This window comes from Terrapene carolina, unplaced genomic scaffold (genome assembly GCF_002925995.2).
Source record: "Terrapene carolina triunguis isolate 2854851 unplaced genomic scaffold, T_m_triunguis-2.0 Scaffold926, whole genome shotgun sequence".
Taxonomy (NCBI): domain Eukaryota; kingdom Metazoa; phylum Chordata; order Testudines; family Emydidae; genus Terrapene; species Terrapene triunguis.
In genome coordinates this window covers 5,513,582-5,523,960 of record NW_020665277.1, presented here as the reverse complement: position 1 = coordinate 5,523,960, position 10,379 = coordinate 5,513,582, and the positions used below count along the sequence as shown (strand labels likewise).

The 10,379-nt window shown below is 60.2% G+C and overlaps 1 protein-coding gene across 1 annotated transcript in view; it reads left to right on the top strand.

The window, feature by feature from the left end:
- Nucleotides 1–3,271, top strand: part of SLC43A1 (solute carrier family 43 member 1) — a 15,602-nt gene extending 12,331 nt beyond the window's left edge. Inside the window, exons 10-15 of the mRNA XM_029913777.1 lie at nt 404–439; nt 855–993; nt 1,179–1,320; nt 1,533–1,606; nt 2,051–2,174; nt 3,077–3,271. Coding sequence (XP_029769637.1) covers nt 404–439; nt 855–993; nt 1,179–1,320; nt 1,533–1,606; nt 2,051–2,174; nt 3,077–3,271 — 710 coding nt within the window. The remainder of the gene's footprint in view (nt 1–403; nt 440–854; nt 994–1,178; nt 1,321–1,532; nt 1,607–2,050; nt 2,175–3,076) is intronic.
- Nucleotides 3,272–10,379: the final 7,108 nt, after the last annotated feature.

Genomic DNA, 10,379 nt, shown 5'->3' with positions numbered 1-10,379 from the left:
AGGCAGAGGCCAGCAGGGGGAGCTGTGTGTGTGGGGGGGAGCTGTGTGTGTGTGTGGGGGAGTTGGGGTAGGAGGAGGAGACCGAGGTGAGCTGGGGTGAGGGTAGGGGGGAGCTGGGGTAGGAGGGGGGAGGCAGAGGCCAGCATGGGGAGCTGGGTGTGGGTGTGGGGGGGAGCTGTGTGTGTGTGGGGGAGTTGGGGTAGGAGGGGGAGACCGAGGTGAGCTGGGGTGGGGGTAGGGGGGAGCTGGGGTAGGAGGGGGGAGGCAGAGGCCAGCAGGGGAGCTGGGTGTGGGTGTGGGGGGGCGCAGGTGTTGGAGGGACATAGGCTAGAATGGGGGCGGGGACCTTCTCTCCAGGCCCTTTATCCCCTGTCTGTGTCTCTCTCCCCCGCGTTGACCGCAGTGCCGGAGGAGCTGATGGAGAAGGCTGAGGACACAGGTAGGAGCAGCTGGGGGGTAGCCGAGGCCAGCCCTGCCCCCTGCCCTTCCAGCATTGCTAGCTCCGGCAATGTCCGGAGCTGCCAAGAGACTAGGGAGCCCCGGTCCCCTATGGGGCAGGAAGTGGGAGTCGGGTCTCCCACATGCAGTGGCCGATGGAGCGATGCCCTCCCCAGGCGCTGTGCTCTCCGCTATAGGGCAGAGGGATGGGGCCTGGGTGTGGGTGTGGGGTTCTCCCCCTGATGGGGAAGGGCATGGGCATAAGGGTCTCCTCCCTGATCAGGGACTGGGGGTGGGGACTGGGCACAGGGGTCTCCGCTCTGATGGGGGTGGGGACAGGGCCTGGGAGTCTCCCCGGCAGTGGGGTTGGGGACGGGGCCTGGGCACCGGGTTCTCACCCTCTCCCCGACGGACAGTTGGGTTCTACGCCTCCATCTTCGGGGTCATGCAGCTGCTCTGCCTCGTAACCTGCCCCTTCATCGGCTACGTGATGGACTGGCGCATGAAGGACTGTGTGGACGGGCCGCTGGGCACGGGCGCCACCGCGGCAGCTGGGTGAGAGTGTGTGTCCGGGGCACGGATCCAGCTTGGGGGCCTGGGGGGGCGAATCCTGGCGCTGGTGCCCCGGGTCACGGACCCCGCTGGGGGGGACTGGGGTGTGTGTGTGAATCCTGGTGCTCATGCCCCGGGGCGCGGACCCTGCTGGGCTGGCTGGTGACTCTTCCCCCTGCCGTTCCCAGGGCCGGGGCTGAGAAGTCGCCTGCTAGGCCCCGTTACCGCAAGATCCAGAAGCTCACCAACGCCATCCGGGCCTTCACCTTCACCAACCTGCTGCTGATGGGCTTCGGGGTCACCTGCCTCATCAATAACCTACCTCTGCAGGTACCGCCGGCCGCCTGCTCTGCTCCCCCACGGTGCCCCAGGCAGGTGCCGCCCCTGGCCCGCTCCCCCTTGTCCCCATGGCCCGCCAGAGCTGCTGCCGCCCTGAGTCTCCTGTCCTTTCCCATGTGCCCCAGGCCCAATGGTCATTGTCTGCTGCTGATCCCCCGTGGTGCCCCCCCACATTCTGATGCCCCCGTCTCTTCTCTCTGCAGTTTTTGACCTTTGTCCTTCACACCATGGTACGAGGCTTTTTCCACTCCGCCTGCGGGGGTCTCTACGCCGCCGTGTGAGTCCCCCCCCCACGCTTGCCCCATCCTTCCTGCGTGCCCCTGCCACACCCAGAGCCTGGAGCGCTCGCTGGGGATGCCCACAGGGGCGTGACCCAGCAGCCGGGGACCCCGTCTCCCTCCCTCCTTAATCTTCCTGGGGGGCCAAGCCCAGCTGGCCAAGGCTGATGGAGTTGGGTGAGGGTCAGTCCTTTTTGATGGCCAAATATATGGGGGGAGGGGTACACACCAGCTGGGATGTGGGGCAGGCGGGAGGGGAGATGGGGGGGTTACCCCTTCGATCCCATTCGGTTCTCCTGTCTGCTGGGGCCATGGCAGAGGTTTGGGGTCACTAATCAAGGGGGGGGGCTCACTCTTAGGACTTTGGTGGGGCGGGGCCTGGTTACCCAGAGGGGCGCCAGGTGGGCAGAGCCCTCATTGGCCGCTTGGCCTGTGGTTGGCAGGTACCCGTCCAGTCACTTCGGCACGCTAACTGGCCTGCAGTCGCTGATCAGCGCCATCTTTGCTCTGCTGCAGCAGCCGCTCTTCATGGTCGTGGTGGGGCCCCTGGCCGGCGACCCCTTCTGGGTAAGTGAAAGGGCCGTGACCCCGGGCCAACCCTATCCTGGGATCCCCTCCCCACAGACCTCAGGCTGGGGAGCCCCCGCCCCCACCCCGTGGAGCTAGCATATGGCAAGGGGCGGGGCAATACCAGTGCCTGACCCCGCCCCCAAGGGCTTAGACTCTGCCCCGCTCCGGGGCTGATCCACCAAGGGGTGAGGGAGGCTGGAGTGGGGGGGATGGATCTGATGCCCCTTCCCCTGGCTGGGCAGGGGGCTCTGCGGAGGCCCCTGGCCCCGTTAGACCAGAGGTTGCCATTTGTCCCAGTTGAATGCGTTAGCTGACATTGGAGAGATGAGGGGTGGGGCTAGACCCAGGCTCCTCCTACCATCCTGAAAGGGGTCACAGGGACCTCCCTGCCCTTGGAGAAAAGGAGCATCTTTTGGTATACTGGGGGGAAGGAACAGGCTGGCTCAGGGAAGAGGGGAATGGGACATAGGGCCTTTCCCCTCTAGGAGGCGCTGGCTCTGATCTGACCCCAGGATGGGGTCACTGACTGGCTCGGGGGCGGGGGGGGAATGGGAGTCTTTCCCCTCTAGGAAGCGCTGGTCCCTGCGCCTGGCTGGCTTGGGGAGTGGGACAGTCCCTGGTGGGGCAGGTGCCTGTGTGCAGATTGGCAAAGCTGCCCAGTTGGCACTAAAAAGGTCTTGGAGTCCGAGCTCGTTGCCCCCCCGGGGGAGGAGTGCAGGGCTGTGGAGCGGGCCCCTTTCCCAGCACGCTGTGCAGTTAATAGGGGGTGGAGAAGGAACATATTTTGGTGGCTGAATCACTGAGTGGGTAGCTCAGCTGTGAGATGAAATCACTGATTTCCCCCCCCCCCCCATCTCTCCCCCCCTTCCTTTCCCCCCCCCCCCCCCCCCCCCCCGCAGGTCAATTTTGGCCTCCTGATCTTCTCTCTCCTGGGCTTCCTGCTGCCCTTCTACCTCTGCTACTTCCGGCGCGCCCTGCTCCGGGACCAGCCAGCGCTGGGAGAGATCCCGGACCTGGCTGAGGGCGCCCAAGTCAAACTCCAGGACGGCGTGGCCCTCAACGGCATGCTGAGTGCTGACGACACTGCGGCATAGGGGGGGGTGGGGAAAGGGGGGGGGGGGGAGAGCGTGGGTGACATAGAACAAAATGCCAGATCCGCTCATCAGACGATTGCCGAACAGATGGGATGAGACACTAAGAGCAGGAAAAAGAAACACTTGTAGGTTTCAATACGCGGGAGCCATGGAAATAGCCGAGCTGCGTCGAATTTCTAATAGTTTTTTATATATATCGAGAGAGAGAGAGAGAGAGAGAGAGATCTATATATTTTTGCAGGGAACTTTATAAAGCTCTATGCTGTAAATAACTAACCAAAGATCGGGGTGCGCTCCTAAGCCCCAAGTCAGGACGCGCCCTTCCCATAAAGATCTGCTGGTGCTGGATCAGGGCATTCAGGATAATAATTTCTAGCACTTACCTAGCCACTTTCATCTGCCAAACTGTGGCGGGTGAGTATCAGAATTCCCCCCCACACCATGTTCTAGATGGGGAAACTGCCTAGCTGCCGAGTCCTGGGTTTGAATCGTAACTTCCCCCTCCGTGCCCTGCCTGCCTGAGCCTTTGCCTATCAGCTAACATGGAGGGGTCAAACTTTCCTCACCCTGCCAGGACGTCCCTCGTTGGCCCACGCTGGGTTGTCGATAAAGTTTCCTTTAAAACAAATGAAAGGAAGTATTTCTCCACACAGTCAGCCTGGTGGAACTCTTTGCCAGAGGATGTTGTGAAGGCCAAGACTAACAGGGGTTAAAAAAAGAACTAGATAAGTTTATGGAGGACAGGTCCATCAATGGCTATTAGCCCGGGTGGACAGGGATGGTGTCCCTAGCCTCTGTTTGCCAGAAGCTGGGAATGAGCGACAGGGGATGGATCACTTGATGATTCCCTGTTCTGTTCACTCCCTCTGCGGCACCTGAGTTTGGCTACTGTCGACAGACAGGATACTGGGCTAGATGGACCTTTGGTCTGACCCTGTACGGCCGTTCTTATATTCTCTTCTAGGATGTCCTGTCTGCCAACGCTGGGATGTCGATAAAGTTTCTTTCTCTTCTAGGACATCCCCTATCTGCCAATATGGGGTGTTGATTAAGTTTCCCCTCCCTTCTCAGGCCGCCCCACACCAAGATACCCTCTATCTGCTAACTCTGGGATGTCAATCAAGTTTCCTTCTGTTATAGACACTCTGTCTCCTGACACTGGGGTGTTGATCCAGTTTCCCCTCCCCTATTTTATAAGCTATCTCGCTGTGTATGGTGGCTGTGGATCCCACCCCACCCCAGCAGAGCCAGGCCCTGGGAGGTGTCTGGGGTGAGTGGCTGCCGGGGGCGTATTTCTCAGGTGCTCCGATTGGTCTCTTATTTGGGAGGGCGCAAACGTGCATGTCCACAAATGGTACTAAGGGTGGGTCCGATCCGACCGTGAGTTCTGAGTCTGGCTGCGGACCTCTCGGGGGATGGGTGCAAGGGCCGGGAGGGAGGTGCTTGAAATCACATCTGTCGTTCCGGGCAGCGCTGGGGAGCAACCGCAGTTGGCCACCTTCCAGTGACATCGTTGCATCCATTCTCGGTGGTGTTGCCCCCCCTTCCCGGGGACCAGCGAATGGGTTGGCCAGGAAGGGGTGGGAATGGGCCCCTGCCCCCTCCTCTCTGTAAGCCCCTTTCTCTCCCCTCCCCCGTTGCCGGTGCTCCCCAGCCAGTGGGGGATTTAATTTATTGTTCTGTTCGTATGTTTCAGAGGAAATAAAAAGGCAAATATAAGGCCTGGTAGTGATTGTGTCTAGGGGATCTGGGCCCCACCCCAGTGATATCCCAGCTCTCTTGGGGCTTCCAGGAATCTCAGGACAAGGCCCCTCAGGAGGCCTCGGCTAAAGAACAGGGGCTCAAGTCTTGCCCCAGATCAAAAACGGGCCAAGAGGCAAGAATCGGAGAGCAAGATCAGCCAGGCAGGTTCCGTCCTGGCAGAGGGTTAATGCCAGGTCTGCCGGCTCTGCACGGGTTCCCGTGTCTAAGCTCTTCGCGTGCTGGCAGAGAAGGTGAGTGGCACAGCGGGAGCAGCTGCAACGGAGAGCACACCCAGTGAGGGAGGTCAGTCAAGGTGTAGCGAGGGAGCCCAGCAGGAGCGCTGCCAGCTTTTCTGCCACCCTAGGCGGCGGAAGGTCCCGCCCCGAAATGCCGCCCCCCACAGAGGCGGCGGAAGGTCCCGCCACCAAAATACCGCCGCGGTCACCGCCCCCCAAATTGTAGCGCCCTAGGCGACCGCCTAGGTTACCTAATGGATTGCGCCGGCCCTGGAGCCCAGAGGGACAGGAATGGGCAGCATGCCGGGAGCTGGAATTCAGTGTCTGCCCAATGCAAGGAGATGGAAGAATTTGAACCCCGCGTCCCACCTGACAGGGGTCTGAAATAACTGTTGCAGCTCAGAAAGGGGCCTGGGTGTTGTTGCAGACAGATCAGTGGAGAGCTCCGCTCAATGCGCAGCCACGGTCAGAGCAGCAAAGCTGCGAGGATGCCGAAGGAACGAGATGGTGAATAATAGTGAGGATATTATAGCGCTTTCGTATCAGTGGATGGCGCAGTCTCCTCCGGACACCATGCGCCGCACAAGTCGGCCCATCTCCAGCAGGATGGTGCAGATCTTGAGGGGTTCAAAGAAGGGTGACCAGAATGATCCGGGGGCCTGGAAACGTGCTCCAGCGCTGAGAGATTGAAAAGATGGGGGATTGTTACCTGAGAGGGGATGTGGGCGGGGACGGGATGGAAGTCTATAAAATACCAAAGGGAGAGCTGGAGCTGCTCCTCTCTGTGTCTCCTGACACAAGGGGACAGTTGGAGATGTGGAAAGGGGGCAAATTCCCACCACAAGAGTGGAAAGGCTTATTTAATACAACACACTGTTAACCGGGGGAACTGCCTGCCGCAAGATTGCAGTGAGGCCAAGAGCAGGGCTCCAAAGAGGGACTGGCCATTTCTGTGGGTAACAAGACTAGGCTGAGTTTCAGTGAATGCTTCCTGCATTGGGGCAGGGATATTAGAGCTCCGGCTGTGCGGTTTAAGCCAATCTCTGATTACTAGTGATGAGGATGAGACCCTGTGTGTGTGTGTGTGTGTGAGTGAGATTATCCCACATCGGACCCCGCGGGGTTCTTACATTTTCCAGGGCAGCCGCTGGTTCCAGCTACTATTAGAGATGGGAAACCGGGCTAGATGGCCCTGGACCCTGCTCCGGTCTGCTGGGCTCCGTGTCCTCCATGGTGACTGGCCGTACCACTTGCTGCAGCCTCATGCCACCCTGTGATCACCCAGTCAGAACAGGGTTGGGTCTGGTTAGTGCTGGGATGGGAGTGTGGTGGGGGGTGCTGTCCCCTCGCAGTCAGTGCTGGCTCCGATGCCCCAGCGCAGTGCTAGGGGGCGCTGTGCTGCAGGGAGCACGGGTGGGGTGTCACGGATCTACAGGTTCTGTGCTACGCCCTGGCCTGGAAACCCTCCCTTGGGAAGACGCCGTCAGCACGCCAGGTCCCCAAAGGGTCAGACCTTTCCACCAGGACAGGCCACATGGCTTCAACGCCTCCAAGACCGAGCCTCTGGGCTCCAGCCCTCCTCCTTCACCCCGCGAACTGCGTCCAGTTGAGCCAGATGCCTGGCCAGTGACCAGCGCGCCTCTACACTTACTGCAGTGACCGCAGCCGCCATCTCCAGGGTGATTACTCAGCCGGCCCCTCGCGTGGGGCAGCAGGTGAGACAGAGCTCAGCCTGGTCCACGCCATGCTGCTCTAGGAACCGTCCTTGGCTTCCCGGCTTCGGCTCAGTCGCCGGGGAGAGCGCCAGTGTCTTTGGGAGGCCAATACTCACCACAGGTTCCTGCTACTGCGCTGCTCTGGACGGCACCGGGCTTCGCTGACACGTTCAGCTGCCTCTGCAGGGAGGCGTGTGCAGCAAAACACCTGGCCACCGCGGCTCTTTGGTGGTGGTGGTGGTGGTGGGGTCGTTGGGGTTGCCATTGTCTCTGTAGGCGCTGCCAGTGATTGGCGCTGGTGCCAGTCTGCCCTTAACAAGTCCTTCAGATCTCCCCATGCACTTACACGTGCCAAACACCTCGGGTCTCCTGCACTTTACACTCCGTGCATAGCCGCATGGAGCACCAAGGGAAACTGAGGCACGCAATGAGTCATACAAATATGACAAAAATTCCTATATTTGTCACAGGGCTCAGTAGGGGGCACTCTTCCCTCCCACTCCAGGCCAGCCCCAATGCCCTACTGGGGTGCTGGCCATGCCATTCTACAAAGAGCAGGGTATAGGCTCTGTAGGGCTCGATCTTGCCTCACAGCCCGTGCAGCCCCCAATGCCCCAGCACAGCACTAGGGGGTGCTGTGCTGCAGGGAGTGGGTTGGGGGGACTAGATAGGGGGTGCTCTCCCCTCACAGTCAGCGCTGACCCCAATGTGGCATTAGGGGGCTCTGTGCCATTTTAGGTTCTAGCTTTCAGATGAGACTGAAAAATGAGCCCTGGCCTAGTGCAATAATGGAAGAGTCTGTTGCACTTTCCAAAAGCACAGGGGCATTTCCGTGCTGTCCCCCCCAAACTCCAGCCCTGTCTTCACCTTCTGCCTCCCCTCACTGCCCCCTGAAGTTTCATTTGGGCAGCCCTTTGGTCTGTTTCTTGGCCTAAATGCTTCTGCTGTGGTGTTAATAACAGCTGCTGCGCCTCCCCCCAGAGGTGGCTGCATTTACGTGCTGAGGGCGTGCGGCCCCTGGAAAGTGCTGTGAGGGGTCCTTCGGCCTGCAGTATCAGTGACACGGATGTTATTGCCCCATCCCCTTTGGAGTCTGGCCCTCTTGGTGGAGCTGAAGCCCAGCCCCGCGTGATTGCCCAGAGTTGGGGTTGTGTTTAGGGGCTCTGTCCCCCGTTGCTGTCCCTCAATATCTTGGCAGCCGCAGTGTGCTCCCAGCCATGATAGGCGCGGCATCTGGATCCCACTCTGCCGCACGGTGGGCTGCGTCTCTCAGAGCCAGGGACCCGCCAGCAAGCACGCTAGGCCCGCCGGCCGAGGGCGAGGCTTGCCAGCAGGCAGGGTAAGGGAAGGAGCGGGGTGGGGGGGAGTAAGGCACTTGGGAGGGCAAGGTAGGGGGCTCCCTCCCGAGCTGAGACTTCTGGGATGGGGTGGGTAGAGGAGCTCATGGCTGGGGGGCAAGGGGAAGTGGAGGGTGAGGCTCCAACCACAGGGGTCTGTGTCAGGGTGCAGCCACCAGCCTCTGTCTCCCCAAGCTCTGTGGGGAAATCCCAGCACCTGTGCCATCCTTGGCGACTCTGGTGGGTCCAGCCCCCCGTCGCAGCTACACACACACACTGGTGCCCTTGTGTCTCCGTAGTAGTCAGCTGCAGCAGGGCCGGGGCTGGGGTCAGTCACCTATTAGCCTGTGCACACTGTGTGGGGTCCCTGGCCCCTTCCTTCCCCTACGCAGGCCCCAGCTGCTGGATGCCATATGCGGGGGGCTGGGGTCTCTCTTTCACATACTCTCACGCTCGCTCTCCTGCAATGCAAAGCCAGGCTGGACAGTGCCCTGGTCAGAGCAGCCGAACCCTGCAGGAAGATCTGGGTTAACAGCAGGAGTTTTGCCTAGGGGGAGGGAGGGGAGAATTTCCTTCGTTTTTCTTCTTTTTCCCAAAAATCAAAGGAGAATTCAGTGAAGTAACACCAGCCGTGCCCTCGGCCCAGTGACCCGAACAGTCAGCCCTTAGTAGGGTTTCAGCATATTTCCCTGTGCTGAATACCGGACACCTGGAAACATTATTCGTCTTCAAGCGAGTTCAACAGTAATCGATCAGAACTATGCAGTACAAACGTTCACATTAACATCAAGCTGACTGAGCCCGTTAAAAAGAAATACTGAATAGTTGAATTCTTTTTATTTCTCTTCTTATCTTTAAGCCTTTAAGATTCACAGGGGGAGGGGTGACACACACACACTCCTATACACCTCTCTCACGCAGTGGAGGTGACCGACTGACCCAGCGCTCCCTTCCCGGTGCTCTCCACCCTCCATGCTTGGCTGGAGCCCCGGGATGGACCCGCCTCTCCTGGTACGTGGCGCCACATCTTCCCGAGGCAACACATGGGGCTGGGGGAACACACGAGGGTCTCATGCCCCAGCTCTTCAGATTTCTGCCAGGGTTCACACCAGAATGTGGCCAGCAGCAGCCTTTCGGCTCTGTGCAAGAGGGAAGGGATCAAAACTGCTTCCAGCCACAGGGTAGGGGCGGGGAGGGATGCCCTGGCCTGTGTCTTTGTCTCTTCCCCCCCCTCCCCCTGTGGCTGGAAGCAGCTTGTCCCTTCCTGCCCGCACACTGTCGAAAGGCAGCTAACACCTCCAGGCTGCTGCTGGTCACCGTCATAACCCAGCCCCTTCCCGCCCCCGGCTACAGCCCTAAGGATGCATTGTGCACCAGGGACCAGGGAGCCTGACTGCAGGGGCTTCAGCAAACCCAGCCAGAGAGGTGGCTCCGCAGGTGTCTAGGGGATGGCGCAGCCTGCGCCCCCTGGGACAGGGTCCAGGAAAGTGGGGGGTGAAGGAGCAAAGCAGGGAGAGGACAGTGAGAGGGGAGCATATAAAGGGCCAATGGGTGGGCAGCAGAGGCGACACGTAACTGGCCGCCGCCTAGCGCCTGCCCACACTCACCAGCCACTGCAGCTCGCAGTGTGCCGCTAGCGCCAGCTGGCAACGGGACGGGGGCTGGAGCCCTGCTGGCTGAGAGCCGGCACGCAGTGGGGGCTGTGCTGACGGACTAGCAGGAGGGGGTGGCCGGCCCCGCATGCTACATATTCACCCCGCCACCAGCCTTGCACACCCACCCACATCAGCCGCCACTGGATCCCCCCTCCCCGCCACTGGTTTTCGGGCAGCTGGCGAGCAGAGATCTGACAGTACAGATTGGGGGGAGACAGAAAATACAGGACAATTTGCCCATTTTAAAGAAAAAGTCGGGAGGGCCTAAATATGGGACTGTCCCTTTAAAACAGAACATCTAGTCTGCCTAGGCCTGAGACCACCTCACCCTACGCCCATGGCAATCCCAGACCCCTCTCCTGCCCGGTACCGAATCCTCCGGCACACACTAAATTAAAAAAAAAAAGGGGTGGGGGAGGGGC